We start from the raw sequence: 16739 nt of genomic DNA on the forward strand, positions 1-16739 counted from the left end.
TATATGTGATCTTATGTATTATATATATGTATATTTTATGTGGGGATTTATATATATATATATATATATATATATTAATATGCATATGTTATATATATATGTTTTTTATATATATATGTATATATATATATCGCTATTTTATGGTATATGTATATATATATATATATATATATGAATATATATATATGTTATATATATGTATATATATATGTATATATATATATATATATATATATATATATATATATATATATATGTATATATATATATGTATATATATGTATATATATATATATATATATATATATATATATATATATGTATGTATGTATATATGTATATATATATATATTTTATATATTTATATAATCATGATTTATATATATATATATGTATATATATGTATATATATGTATAAACCTATTCAGCGACTCCAGTGGATTTATATATATCAAGAGATGGCTCAATGGTTAAACGTCCACTGGAGTCGCTGAATAGGTTTTCGCCATATGTATCACTTATATAAATTCCCTTCGCGACAATTCTCCAACGGAGATATACTATATATGTTCGATATTATAGGAACTGTATGATTATATTATATATATATATATATATATATATATATATATATATATATATATATATATATATATATATATATATATATATATATATATATATATATATATATATATATATATATATATATATATATATATATATATATATATATATATATATATATATATATATATATATACAGGCAAGGGGGTCTGGAACACATCCCCAAGAATATGGGTGGTTTACTGCAATTGTTTAGTAGAAAGAAGTGGAGTCTCTAAAATGAAAAGTAAGATCATGAAATTTGGATTACAGGTATACAATCCTTTACTGAAATCCTTAGGGCCAGATGTGTTTCGGTTTTTGGAATTTTTTGGATTTTGGAACTTTGGGGTCAGGAGCACAATCAATCATCACTGTTGCAGCAAAAAAATTTCTTCCCTTTTTTCATGTTTTTTCATTTTAGTTATTTATTCATGATAGTTTATTATTATTTATATTAATAGGGTGTTAAATGAATGTGAGATAATTAAGATCATCAGTAATAAAAGAGTGGGACAATTAAGACCATAAGTTCACTAACATATTTTGTTTTCAACAAAAACATTCCGTAAAATGCAAAAATATACATGAGCAGAATAATTGTAATTCAACTTGTGAATTTTAACAGTAAGTACGACTATAAAATACATTTCATCCAAGCAATCTTGTAGAGGATTGTTCTTTATTGTTACTAACGTCGTCATCACTTTGCAGTCGTAAATCTGAGGACGGTCCAGGAATAGCATTCACAAGTGATGAAGCATTACCACGACAGACTGTTGTGGGATTTTTCATACCACTATATTAAAGTTAAAATTTTTGTTGAATTCTTGTTTCCATGAAGAAATAATTATATAAAGCAAATTATTGAGTAATTTTTGCCATTAGCAGTCACATAATCACGATCATGGCAACGTTCAAACTTAGTGCCGTAACGACATATGTTTATAAATAGAACAGAAGTAGAGGGCTGTCATTGGCTAGCAGATCCCCATGGCAACCAGCCAGCCAATCAGGTTTTAGCTGTATTCTGTCTGAGAGAGAACGTTTTGCTCAGAGAAGCTGACGATGACATAAGTGCGTGTGGTTTGAATACAATACACGTAGTTTTTAATAGTGTACAGTATGTATTTACTGATTACATGAAGAATAGAATGAATTCCTTCTTATTACTTTGAGTGCAAAATTGTTGGTTCAGAGATTCTTCAGCAACAATTTTTTTTTTTTTTTGCGGCAGAAGATATTTACTAATGCTGCGTTGACATACCTTTAAAACAAAATTCTTCTCTTGAATCTCTCGAGGATAGAATTACACTGCATAGAGGGAACTGGCAATTCTCTCTCTTTCGTAATTTGCCATGTGTAAACACGTCTTGTTCAGTAACTCAGCTTTTGCGTTTGTAAAATTTACCCTTGTCATGTCTTTTCTTTGCTAAAAAAAACATACAAAGCACCGTACTGTAGCTACCAGTCAGGCAGCAGATAGGTGCTTTAAAAACTGTTAATGTTCAGTGATCGGCTACGATACTTCCTACCCTTCCAGACAGTAGCGTTTCTTAATGACGGTACATACTGGACGCAAGATAAATTGGTTACAAGTTAAAAGCAGTTCAGTTTAGTGTAGTATAAATACAGAACAGTCGATCTAAAATAAAAATATAAAGGAAAAGATGGTAAATAAAAAGGAAAACGGTACACAGCGAGTGGAGGAACAGTAACTATCTTAAATTGTGGACGAACACTATGGACAGTATTTTAAGTCGGCTGACCCTCTTTGGTGTCCGTCTTATCTGATATCTGGATTATGTATATATGTATATGTATATATATAAGTATGTATTTATATACATACATACATATATACATGTATATGAATGTGTGTGTGTATGTATATGTATATATATATATATATATATATATATATATATATATATATATATATATATATATGTATGTGTGATATATATATATATATATATATATATATATATATATATATATATATATATATATATATATATATATGTACTTATGTGTATATTATATATATATATATATATGAAATGCAAAAATCACTTCTAAAAATGCTTATAACTACCAAATACCTTGTACCTCTTAAACTAAAACACTTATAACTGCCTATTTCAACATTTCACAGCTTAATTTGATAGTTCAAACAAAAATATACCTTAAATTATCATGCTAAAACAATTCAGTACTAAAGCAATTCAATATTTCACACAAAAAATACACCCCAAACCATCATCCCAAAACACCCAAAGCAACCTTACATTACAGTACTCTCCTACTACTGTTACTCTTAAGTAGACTGTATACACCCCTTATACACCCCTAAAACGCTTATAACTGCCTATTTTAACGGTTCATCTCCAAACTTGACAGTTCAAACAAAAATATACCTCAAACTATTATCCCAAAACACCCTAATATCAATCCAAAGTCGTGTTGCAAAATTAAGTATACCAGACTATAACTGTTACCCCTAAGTATCCCTATCATTCAGACATGCACATTTTCTTTGGCCTACGTAACTTTGCACATCGTTTCTGTGCATTTTACGTTCTATATTGATATTTTCTTGTGTTGTAAGATGATTTTGAAATGATATTTACTGAACAGTTAAACAAGGGTTGTGTGAATCTGAGAATGCAAAAGTGATAATAACAATTAAACAAAGGTTGTGTGAATCTGAGAATGCAAAGTGAAAATAACAGTTAAACAAGGGTTCTGTGAGTCTGAGAATGCAAAGTGATAATAACAGTTAAACAAGGGTTGTGTGAATCTGAAAATGCAAAAGTGATGATAACAATTAAACAAGGGTTGTGTGAATCTGAGAATGCAAAGTGGCAATAGCATTTAAACAAGGGTTGTGTGAATCTGAGGATGCAAAGTGATAATAACAGTTAAACAAGGGTTGTGTGAATCTGAGAATGCAAAGTGATAATAACAGTTAAACAAGGGTTGTGTGAATCTGAGGATGCAAAGTGATAATAACAGTTAAACAAGGGTTGTGTGAATCTGAGAATGCAAAGTGATGATAACAGTTAAACAAGGGTTGTGTGAATCTGAGAATGCAAAGTGATAACAACAGTTAAATAAGGGTTGTGTGAATCTGAGAATGCAAAGTGATAATAACAGTTAAACAAGGGTTGTGTGAATCTGAGGATGCAAAGTGATAATAACAGTTAAACAAGGGTTGTGTGAATCTGAGGATGCAAAGTGATAATAACAGTTAAACAAGGGTTGTGTGAATCTGAGAATGCAAAGTGATAATAACAGTTAAACAAGGGTTGTGTGAATCTGAGGATGCAAAGTGATAATAACAGTTAAACAACGGTTGTGTGAATCCGAGAATGCAAAGTGATAATAACAGTTAAACAAGGGTTGTGTGAATCTGAGAATGCAAAAGTAATGATAACAGTTAAACAACGGTTGTGTGAATCCGAGAATGCAAAGTGATAATAACAGTTAAACAAGGGTTGTGTGAATCTGAGAATGCAAAGTGATAATAACAGTTAAACAAGGGTTCTGTGAATCTGAGAATGCAAAGTGATAATAACAGTTAAACAAGGGTTCTGTGAATCTGAGAATGCAAAGTGATGATAACAGTTAAACAAGGGTTGTGTGAATCTGAGAATGCAAAGTGATAACAACAGTTAAATAAGGGTTGTGTGAATCTGAGAATGCAAAGTGATAATAACAGTTAAACAAGGGTTGTGTGAATCTGAGAATGCAAAGTGATAACAACAGTTAAATAAGGGTGTGAATCTGAGGATGCAAAGTGATAATAACAGTTAAACAAGGGTTGTGTGAATCTGAGGATGCAAAGTGATAATAACAGTTAAACAACGGTTGTGTGAATCTGAGAATGCAAAGTGATAAACAGTTAAACAAGGGTTGTGTGAATCTGAGAATGCAAAGTGATAATAACAGTTAAACAAGGGTTGTGTGAATCTGAGAATGCAAAGTGATAATAACAGTTAAACAAGGGTTCTGTGAATCTGAGAATGCAAAGTGATGATAACAGTTAAACAAGGGTTGTGTGAATCTGAGAATGCAAAGTGATAACAACAGTTAAATAAGGGTTGTGTGAATCTGAGAATGCAAAGTGATAATAACAGTTAAACAAGGGTTGTGTGAATCTGAGGATGCAAAGTGATAATAACAGTTAAACAACGGTTGTGTGAATCCGAGAATGCAAAGTGATAATAACAGTTAAACAGCGGTTGTGTGAATCCGAGAATGCAAAGTGATAATAACAGTTAAACAAGGGTTGTGTGAATCTGAGAATGCAAAAGTGATGATAACATTTAAACAAGGGTTGTTTGAATCTGAGAATGCAAAGTGACAATAACAGTTAAACAAGGGTTGTGTGAATCTGAGAATGCAGAGTGATAATAACAGTTAAAAAGGGTTGTGTGAATGCCCAGAATATAACGAACAGCGGTTATTAACTTTTTGAAATAAATCGATTAGTGAAATTTTGTCAGAATCTTTAACATTTGCCATTATTCCAATTTTAATATTCACAAAGAATGTAATTTAATTAATTATATAAAAAGTAAATAATAAAAATACAAAAACTCGTATGGCATTGAATCAGTTAAAAAAAAATTAAAAAATTTCTTACATAATATGATTTTTATTATTGCATACATTTTTTTATTGCGTGTATAGAAACATAAGTGTATTTAGTGTGTGTGTGTGTTCTAGTGTAAAAGCATATGTCTTTCCATATTTAAAAAATTATATTTCATTCATCACCACACCAAGTGGGTCATTGGCGTGGTGATGAATAAACCCATTTGGTTCCAGCATTTGGTCTGTGGCCTAGACCTGGTATTCCATTTAATTCAAATCTTTTGGGCCAGCCCTATGAGAGCTGATATTCAGCTCAGTGGTCTGGATAAACTGTTTCAGTAATAATAATATAATAATAATAATAATAATAATAATAGAATCTAATTATCATGCAGTACTCATAAGGGGTGGGCTCATATCATCTCATCATATATATATATATATATATATATATATATATATATATATATATATATATATATATATATATACATATACACATATGTGTGTATGTGTACACGTATTATTATTATTATTATTATTATTATTATTATTATTATTATTATTGTTATTATTATTATTATTATTATTATTATTATTATTATTATTATTATTATTGGAGAAGCAAATTCACAGTTATGTATATGTATATATATTTAAAGATAGATCAAAGTATATAGCTTTCAGGAACTTGTTCGGTTCATCTTTGAAAAGGGGAACAACAAGTTCCCGAAAAGCTATCTATACTGATTCATCTTTAAATATATGTACATATACATAACTGTGGATTTGCTTCTCCATTTTAAGACTTACTATGAGTATTATTATTATTATTATTATTATTATTATTATTATTATTATTATTATTATTATTATTATTATTATTATTATTATTATTATTATTATTCAAAAGATGGACCCTATTCATAGGGGAAGTAGCTTAAAATTCAAGCTTCCAAGGAATATGGCGTTCATTTGAATGAAGTAACAGAAGGTACTAGGAAATACAGAAAGAAGAGATCAGTTATTAGAAAAGAAAAGATATATAATAGATAAAAATATAAGTAAGCTATAAAATGCAAGGAGAGTTGCTGGAGGGTAGTAATGCACTGTATCTTCGATTGAACATTTGAGGTTCCAATTGCACATCCTCATGGAGACCGTTCCACAGTACAGCGGTATGAAGAATAAAAGACCTCTGGAACTGAGAAGTTCGACAGCGAGGCATGTTTTCACCATATTGGTGCTGCTACTCAGCAAATCTGGTCTCTCTCGGCAAGAAAAGAGGACCAGGGATCAGTTTTTATTTTAAAGTTAAAACTGATCTCTGTTAAAATACAACTTATGAAAATTTACAAACAAGAGACCATCAGTCCATGGTCCAAGTCATAGCTGCTAATGTTAGGAAACGATACCCGCCACCACGAACCACTTTATCTGAAAGAGATAAGTCTCTGGAAGAGGCAGACATCCATCCCAGAGAACAGTATTATATATAATAAAGGATGAACGAATAACTTAAAACAGTTTGCATTGGTTTTGTTACTGCTATAAATAATGCGGCCTAACGTAAAATACCTAACTTCGGTGCAGCATTTGCTAACACTTTCATCAGATGTTTCTCAAAAAGTAAGATGTGAGTCAAAAGTTATTTGAAGTATAGTTAAAGCTTCAGACTCATGTAGCAGAGTCCCATCCACCTGAAGGGGAGGATAGGATGGAAAATCAGTACAAGATCTACTAATCAATAGTGTTTTTGTGTTACTGGAGTCCAGCCTCATGCAGTTACATTTCTCATATGCGGAGACTACTAAACCCACAAGTGTTTCATCATCGGCATACTGAACAATTTTGTTTTCCAGCCCAAGAACCATATCACTTGTATACACTAAAAATAACATCGGACTCCAGACAAGGAAATCTTGAAGTAATCCTAGAACATATCCACCCACTCCAAGATTCCAAAATTTGTATGTAAGCCTAATTGTCTTATGATTTACTAAATCGAAAGCAGCGCTAAAATCAACTTAAATTACTCTACACCCAAAACCATCATGAAGGGTCTCTTGCAAATGGCATGTCAGAGCTAAAAGAGCATTGTAGGTATCTAACTGCTTCCTATATGCATATTGGCTATCAGTTAACAATCCTTAGGATTCCACATGACTGTAAAGTAGCATAAAAATAAATTTTTCAGCAACTTTGGAGAGCACATGGTGAACAGAAATTGGCCTGTAGTTACTGCAGTCTGCACATATGGCATTCTTTGGAAAAGGCTTTCACTCATCAGCAAAGTTACTACATCAACATAAAATTTTATAGAATCTACTAATCTTGGGATACAACACATTAGAAATCCTTTTAAAAAACAAGGGAAGAAACAATCAGGATTTTCTCCACCTCATCCATCAAGATTGTCAAGAATTTTCTTGACATCCCTGGAGTGAAGTGCAAATTTTGTAAGAATAGGTTCAGGATGACAAGTATCAGGGAAAGGGCTATTCTCAGCTGATTGCTTTGTTTCAGAAGCACGATATAGTAGTTCAGCCTTTCCCATACAGCCAGTAACCAGTCTACCATCTGTTAGTAGTGGTTGAATGGAAGACATCTTTATCCAAAGATAGAAATTGTCAATGTAGTCCACCACAGATGAGGCTGAGTAATCACTTCAGGTTTCCTCATTAAGGAATTATTGTAATTTCTCTCAGCTATATGACAAATTCTATTTGCAGCATGGCGAGATTCAGCAAAAATGGTGTAAATTTTCATGGGAACAATTTCATCTCCTTGTGTTGTATTTGGTTTGTTTGACATGGTAAGCTCTCCTACATGTATCATCAAGCCATGGCTGGTCATTTGTCCTAATCTTGATGACCTTTCTAGGGACATACCTCACTAAAATAGCCATCAGCATTTCATTTCATTTCTTCTTGGGATCTGGATCTGATATAGCATCTGAAATATTAAGTGCCAGACAAGTTTCAACAATGATATCCCAGTTGGCTGTAGATTTCAGCCAGACTGTTTTTCCAATAGTGGCATTGAAAATATATCAGTTGACAGATATATCCATCTCAATGGCCCAGTGGTTGGAAGTGCCTATATACTCGCAGACCTTGGACTTGACGATTGCTGGAACACATGTGAATATGAGGTCTAATCTGTTACCAGAAATATGTATGGGTTCCTCATTAAGCTGGACAAAATCAGAGGTTACACAGAACTCAAGAGCTGACCAGCCAGCCATGTTGATCTGTGGAATTTGAATGAAGCTGCTTGCTGTGCTTTGCGTTGCAATCTCCACAAATAACGAATGTAGCTTTAGAATCCTGAGACTGAGCCATACTAATCCTCTCCAAGAGACTAACATATAAATTTATATTATCTTTAATATTTGGATTATGGTAAACAGCAATTATGTAAACAATGTAGAATTTACTGAAAATCGTAAAGGAAAGAACTTCATGGCAATTGCACTCCAAGTTTTTTCTGGAGATAAATAGGTTGTCCAGATCTAGTGTATACAGCCATACCTTTTGCATGTAGAATCTTACGACGATAAATAAAATCAGAGCCAACACTGGGATTAAAAATTCAACTTTTGACTTGGTACTACTAACAAATTTCTTAGATAAAAACATCAATTCGTAGTTACTCGCACAACACTGGGGATCGAGGAAATTTTACCTTAAGCCTCGAATATTTGAGCAAAATGCTCTGCAATTTTTCTTACAGTAATGAGTAGGAGGCCAAAGGTTAAGCGCAATGTCTCCCGAGGGAATAAATTAACAACATACAATTAGACTCAAATCTTATAAATAAATTCATAACAACAACAATAAAAATCAACAGAACAACAAGCAATGAAATCAACAGCAACATTATTTACCATATTTACAATAATTTCATTAAAACGCTAAATAAAGCCAACCATATGTCATTAAAAAGCGCCGTAAGCTACTGGTCGAAGGGTGGAGCCAGGGCGCAAAAGTAATGCAACAACTGGGTTGGGCAGCCAGGATGGATTTTTAGAAATAATAAAAAGCTGAGAAGGAAAATATTAGGTAAAAAAGAAGGTGCTTGCCTGATAATCCGTAAGCAACTTTTTCCTTTTTCATCAGTCTGTCCTACACACTCATTGGAAAAAAGAGGAAAGTGAACAAAAGAGAGAAAAATGGCTGATTGTTGTACTCTCATGCAAGGGAACTCAAACTCAAGACCACGGTAGGCCACGGTACAATGGTTATGGCACAGTCCAAGGTTGGAGAACACACTTTATACAGTACTTACATTTTTTGCTATACCCCAGTTGTATGAAGTAGCAGCAGCCATGGCATTTTGGATTTCTTCAGCTGCATGAGCATGCCAGAACTGTGTGTCTGTGTGAGAAACAAAAGTGATTAAAATTGTTTGAAGTTTCAATCAATATTACTGGCATTATGGACACAGCTGATATGTAGATGAATTATTATATCAAGACATTTACAAAATCACAGTTATTGCAAGCTTGTGAGAGTGAAAATTCAGTGATAGTTTACGGAGTGTCTGTGGTCAGGCTATGTGCAATTAAATATTTACTTATAGAAACTTATAATACATCTTTAGCAGTTCAGTAACACATGCCGGTTATTGTATTCATTTGTTCAGTGTTTATTGTATAATACATCTTTAGCAATTCAGGAACACATGCCAGTTATTGTATTCATTAGTTCAGTGTTTATTGCTTACTATTTGTTGAGAAATTATGCCTTACGAAGTACCTATTTATTATTAACGTTTTGATATCTTTAGGTACAGGAATTACAGGGTTACTGATTTCATAAATTAGTTTTGGAACGATATGGAATATTGTTAATGAAAGATGGACGCTGCTGGCATTGTGGAATTGTATTTAAATGCATAGGATTTGAAAAATGGCAAATAATCATCCTGTTGAGGATGAATGATTGATGCCTATCAAACTGAACAGTTTTTGGTGATCACACTGAATAAATTAGTAATCATAAAAAGCCTGAATAATTTTATATCAAGGTTTGGATATAGAGTTGAGGTGGAAGGTATGCAAATTCAGTTTATAGACGAGAATGGTTGTAACTGAAATACTTATGTAGGTATTTTTTTTATAGCGTACTTATGGGATGGATATTGAATCATAATTAATGTATAAATAGAATGTTTTACGGAAAACGTCATTCAGAGTGTGTTACAATATGTAAAAGGAAGAATAAATGACAGCAGAGGACAAGTGGATGATAGTGAGAAACAATAGTGAAATGAACTTTTCCTGTTTTTGGTAGCGTTTTTGTTTGAATAGATTTGCTTGCTATGCAGAAACACAACTTTTCATAATGACCACTTACGGAGTGATACAGGAAAACTGTAGGCCAAATAGTCTGACACGTTACTGATATTCCCGTGAAGTAATATCACAGGGTTAGAACTCACCTTCAGTTCTAGGCACAGGAAATATTTGAGCAGTAGAACCAAGCAAGATCCCGAGAATCAGTGAAGCTACGCTGAAAACTGTCCCAAGTCGAGCCATTTTTCCTTAGTCACTTTTCATGTAGCGAATGAATGACAGGTCTTATATTATCTGAAAATATAAAATTGCATATTCAGTCTCTTCCTTCCTTAGAGATGAAAAATATTGCCTATTAATCTATATTATTTAATATAAATACAGTAATATCTATAAGCTAGAATTGGTAAATTTAATGCAGGGTTGTTGATTGAGACCAGAACAATTTTATCAAATAGAGGAGTATTTGGGGAATGAATAAATGGTAAGAAATTTTCCGCTTCACTATCAAAATGCTGGCACCAGAATCAATTGTCCATAACAACATGCAACATCGTAAGGAATGTGGTGCATGTAAAGATGTTGCCTTCCAAGTGAAATCTAAATTTAATGGTGTTCCAACTCAGATCAGAAACAAATACGGAGGAAATTGACTGAATACTTCATAACTCTTCATGAAAACTGGGGTATATACTCGTACATAGAGACAGACTACACAAATGCCACTTGCCTTATTATCACTTTGTCTAGGTTTTGTATCCATATTTCTTACCGTTTCTGAAACTAGTATTTATGATGGGAATTTTTACCCAAAGTTTTAGGGTGAATAAGCATTTACAACTGTGTCCAGAAAAAAAAAAATATGTCGCTTTCCAGTCATTTAAAACATCACAAGAATTATATAAGTTAAATTATGTTAAAAAATAATCTTCTGAGAAATAAAGTTGCCCTTTTATTCGATCCTGTAGTATTTTGTATTAAGTATGAAGTAGAAATGATTCCTTTCTTAAATTATTTTAATGCTGAGCGTGCCTCTGCAGCTCAGTGCATTATGAGCAAATTGTGAAAACTTTCAGTTCTGCCATAACTCTTTACGAGGAATAAAATAGTTTTATTTAGTAGCATATACCTTAAGAAAAATCCTTGCCCTTAATAGCTTTTCAGATAGAATAACTATTCCTGTGTTACTTTACGAGGAATAAAATAGTTTTATTTAGTAGCATATACCTTAAGAAAAATCCTTGCCCATTAATAGCTTTTCAGATAGAACAGTGCTATTCCTGTGTTACTGTCTGTATATGCAAAATAAATTTACCTTTCTAAATTATTTTATGCTGTGCCTGAGCTCAGTATAATTTACTTTCACATAAAATAAAAATGTTTTATTTAGTAGCATATACCTTAAGATGTGTATTTATGTTATGTATATAAATAAATTATATTATATATATATATATATATATATATATATATATATATATATAATATATATAAGGAGCCTCGATGGCTCAGTCGGTTACAGCAGCAGCTGGACTTGTGTCCGTGTGCGCGTTCAAAACCCGTGACTGATCAGAGAGGCAGACACTTTGCTATCCGTGTAGTCCCGTTATATATGTGATAGGTTTGCTTAAAAGCAAATGGATGTTACAGACTAAATACACACACAAAACAAACTACAACACCTTCTAAAAACATAACAAACATCTGTGTGTGTCTCGAACTCTCGCCATGCCAGCGCAATAACAAGAAAGGGCGTTGGGTCCATACGTCTCTAAGCGATGTCAGGCAGGGCAGCCGATCGAGACCACAGGTCTACCCCAAAGCCAAATCAAAAGTCCTTCAAAGAAGGCATACCCCATATAATAAAAGCACGTTAAAAAGAAGAATATATATATATATATATATATATATATATATATATATATATATATATATATATATATATATATATATATATATACATACATATAAATACATACACATACACACACACATACATATATATATATATATATATATATATATATATATATATATATATATATATATTTATATATATATATATATATATATATATATATATAATATATATACTGTATATATATATATATATATATATATATATATATATATATATATATATATATATATATATATATATATATATATATATATATATATATATATATATATATATATATATATATATATATTATATTTCACGTATTTAGAAAATTTGTCCCTTCAGTCCATTAGCTGGGAAATCAAATTTAATGACGGCTGGAGGAGACTCCACTAGGAGTAGACATATGTAGACGTCCTGCCCCCATATCATCTGATTTTGGGAGAGAAAATGCTGACGTCTTAGCCCAGCGTTGTATGATTTTTTGGGGACAAAACGCCATTAGGGACAGAAGGACCAATCAGGACCGCAATTGGGCTGCCATGCTGACCCTAGTAGCCTTAGCTATAAGACTTATTTCCCTTCGACCATTTTGCTGGCTGTTATTGCTCTTCCAGATCGACCGATGTACTGGGGTCCCAACACTTAAAATCGAATGAGAGATGCATCTCGATCTGACAGACACTCAGCTGGAGACCACAAATGCACGCAGTTGGTGTGGCCTCTCTTCCTTTCATACTGGCCAGGTGTCGAAACTTCTCTTGTCGAAATTTGTCTTGTGCAAGTGAGCTCCATGCACAGATGCAATAAGGTACATCTGAAGTTGCAATCAACACCAGTATCCCGTCTCTTCTCAAGAATTTCTCTCCATTTTCAGCATTTCCAACTTTTCATTCTCCTAAAACAAAGCCCCCTTGTTTCCCACAGCCTAGCATGCACATTTGCCCTCATGAATTTATCCAAGATTAAATTAAATAAGTTCTGTGATAATAATTAGAGCACTCCCACCATAATGTTACTGTGTGCTAATTAAATCTAATTGATAATTCCCTCCATTGTGCATAAGTAATTTCATGTAAGAGAAAGTCATTAGATCTGAATGCTAACCTGGAATTCTCTTCCAGAATCGTGTTACCTGGCTCTTTGAGTAGTCTGCCCTTGCCCTTGTAAACCAAATGCCTTAGACGTTTAACTGCCATCTTGCTACTTGTGAGAGTCTTCTGACAATCAGCAGTTTAGGGGCGCTTAACACAGTTCCCTTTGCGTTCACGTTGCGCTAAACTAGAAATGATCAACCAGCCTCAACAGCAGTGGGTTTCATTTGCTTGTCAAACTCTTTAAGGGCCGCAGCCTTTTCAGATTCATTTATTAGCTAACCATTGTCTTGCTTTTATTGCACATTGTATGTGCCTTGTTTGCTGCTCAGTCAGCCATTTCATATTAATTTTCTGATTGCTCAGTTTGTAAATAAATTCAATTTAAAATGAATTGACTGGTTTGGAAGGCGACCTCCATTTCCCTGTTTAATTAGGTGTGATATCAAGGTTAGTCAGCTTAGTCATTACATTTATTGCTTATATTCTGAGCACTAGGTGTTGGCACTTAAGGCAAATGACAGTAAAAATCCAATTTCATTCTTCCAACCGGCCTCAGAATTTAACAGTGGCGATCTTGCCAGGATCCTCGTCAACTAGTAACTAAAACTAGTTTTGCTATTGCTAGGCTAGAAAGGAAGACAAACTGAGGAATGATATAATTCAAAAATAATTCAGTTCCATTATTCACAAGGCAAAACATAAAAGGTGGCAGAACTGAAGCTAATGGCAATCTTGTAGTACTAACCCTGATAATAACCTCATGATAAAACTATTCAATACTCAAGCTGGTGCAAACCTGACCGTTTAACGTAATTAACCCTTCAGCTTGCTCATGTCCAAAATTATTGCGTGTGTTATTCCATAAAGAATTGTGTAATCTGTAATTAATTGCATTTAGTTAGGTCAGGCATCATTTAATTTAGTGCCAGGGCAGTAGGATAGTGGACCATGTCAACAAGACACATTTACCATGTACCTGTTGCCTAGGAGTAGAGTTTCCCTGTCGTCAGAGACAACCAGTAGAAGTCCGTAGATACCTTTGCATAGGCAATAGGCTTTGCTGTAGTAAGTAAGTTAGTAAAACTAGTATCCCCTCCTAGCAGTTAGGTATGTCCTTTTAGCTAACTGCAGTGCAAAAGTACAACTTTTTAGGGAAGCTAACTGATTAGTCGAGACAAATAACTTAATTAGCCAAGGCCTTCATGCCTGAAAGGCAGTGAATGCCTTCTTAAAGGGGGGAGCTTTCACGTATTTAGAAAATTTGTCCCTTCAGCCCATTAGCTAGGAAATCAAATTTAATGGCAGCTGGAGGAGACTCCACTAGGGGGTGGACCTATGTAGACATCCTACCCTCATAACATCAGATTTTAGAGAGAAAATGACGACATCTTAGCCCAGCATCATGTGATTTTGGTGAACAGAAAGCTGTTAGGGACAGATGGACCAGTCAGGACCATAAATGGGCTGCTATGCTGACGCTAGTAGCCTTAGTTATAAGACCTGTTTCCCCTCGACCTTTTTGCTGGCTGTTATTGCTCTTCCAGACCGACCGATGTACTGGGCCCCCAACGCTTGAAATTGAATGGAAGGCGCATCGCAACCTGACAGACACTTGGCTGGAGACCACAAATGCAAGCAGTTGGTGTGGCCTCTCTTCCTCTCATACTGAGCCCTTTGTTGGCCGATTGGTTGAGCTGGGGTCATTCGATGGGCCGAGTTCGATTCACTTGAAGAGTTAGAGGAATTTATTTCTGGTGAATGGATAATGTGGTTCGGATTCCACAATAAGCTGTAGGTCCCGTTGACAGACAACCAATTGGTTCTTAGCCAGAAAATAAGTGTAATCCAGCCCTAAGAGCTGTTAATCAGTTCAGTGGTCTGCCTCTCTTCTTTTTCCTCTCATACTGGCCAGGTGTCAAAACTTCTATGGTTGAAATTCATCTTTTGCAAGAGAGCTCCATGCACAGATGCAATAAGATACTTCTGAAGTTGCAATCAACATCAGTATTCTGTCTCTTCTCATGAGTTTCTCTCTATTTTCAGCATTTCCAACTTTTCATTCTCCTAAAACAAAGCCCCTTTGTTTCCCACAGCCTAGTACACACCTTTGCCCTCATGACTTGTTCCAAGTTTAAATTAAATAAGTTCTGTGATAATAATTAGAGCATTCCCACCATAGTGTTACCATGTGCTAATTAAATCTAATTGATAATTTCCTCCATTGTGCATAAGTAATTTCATGTGAGAGAAAGTCATTAGATCTGAATGCTAACCTGGAATTCTCTTCCAGAATCGTGTTATCTGGCTCTTTGAGTAGTCTGCCCCTGCCCTTGTGAACCAAATAGCCATAGATGTTTAACTGCCATCTTGATGCATGCAAGAGTCTTCTGACTATCAGCGGTCTAGAGGCGCTTGACACAGTTCCCCTTTGCATTCATGTTGCGCTAAACTAGAAATTGTCAACCAGTCTCAACAGCAGTGGTTTTCATTTTTGTTTCAAGCTCTTTCAGGGCCATAGCCTTTTCAGATTCACTTATTTGCTAAGCATTGTCTTGCTTTTATTGCACATTGTATGTGCCTTGTTTGCTGTTCAGTCAGCCATTTCATATTAATTTTCTGATTGCTCAGTTTGAAAGGCGACCTCCATTTCCCTGTCTAATTAGGTGTGATATCAAGGTAAGTCAGCTTAGTCATTACATTTATTGCTTATATATTCTGAGCGCTAAGTGTTGGCCCCTAAGGCAAATGACAGTAAAAATCCAATTTCATTCTTCCAAATGGCAGAATATAACAATACATACATACATACATACATACATACTCAATCAGCCTTCAACTAACTTGCATTTAACTTGGGTAAACTTAATTATACACTCAGGAAAAATAATTAAAAAAATAAAGGAAAATCCCACAGAGCAAAAACTTATTGTGTATTGCTCCTAGTAATGCACGAAAACTGCAGAATGGATTTGTAGGTATACAGTGTAGCTTGATGTTGCTTCTTGGTAATTGAGTTTGGGATGTGCCGCATCATTCTTTGTCTGACTCTTGAATTATTGCCATGCTGTGCATAGCTATATTTATATTTAGTTTTGTGCTCCTTGTCTCTCAGTGCAAATGCTTCCTGAGGTACATTTATTTTGTATAAAGAAAAATCTTTCATACCCAAGAAAGTGTGCAAAAAGATCACTCTTGATAACAATACTGAACAGTTATTTAGAGTTCGTGACCT

At 33.7% G+C, this 16739-nt stretch overlaps 2 protein-coding genes across 3 annotated transcripts in view; one reads left to right on the forward strand and one right to left on the reverse strand.

Annotated features, from left to right (window-relative positions):
- LOC136830834 (DNA-binding protein SMUBP-2-like) overlaps window positions 1–16739 on the forward strand; it is a 713243-nt gene that overhangs the window by 453990 nt on the left and 242514 nt on the right. The gene's annotated exons all lie outside the window — the stretch shown is intronic.
- The window catches only part of LOC136830835 (alkaline phosphatase-like), a 177998-nt gene that overhangs the window by 111051 nt on the left and 50208 nt on the right, over window positions 1–16739 (reverse strand). The window contains exons 2-3 of the mRNA XM_067090813.1: window positions 10654–10801; window positions 9499–9587 (exon numbers count right to left, since the gene is read on the reverse strand). Of these exons, the coding sequence (XP_066946914.1) occupies window positions 9499–9587; window positions 10654–10750 (186 nt within the window). The 5' untranslated portion in view covers window positions 10751–10801. The remainder of the gene's footprint in view (window positions 1–9498; window positions 9588–10653; window positions 10802–16739) is intronic.

Source organism: Macrobrachium rosenbergii, chromosome 47 (assembly GCF_040412425.1).
Source record: "Macrobrachium rosenbergii isolate ZJJX-2024 chromosome 47, ASM4041242v1, whole genome shotgun sequence".
Lineage (NCBI taxonomy): Eukaryota > Metazoa > Arthropoda > Malacostraca > Decapoda > Palaemonidae > Macrobrachium > Macrobrachium rosenbergii.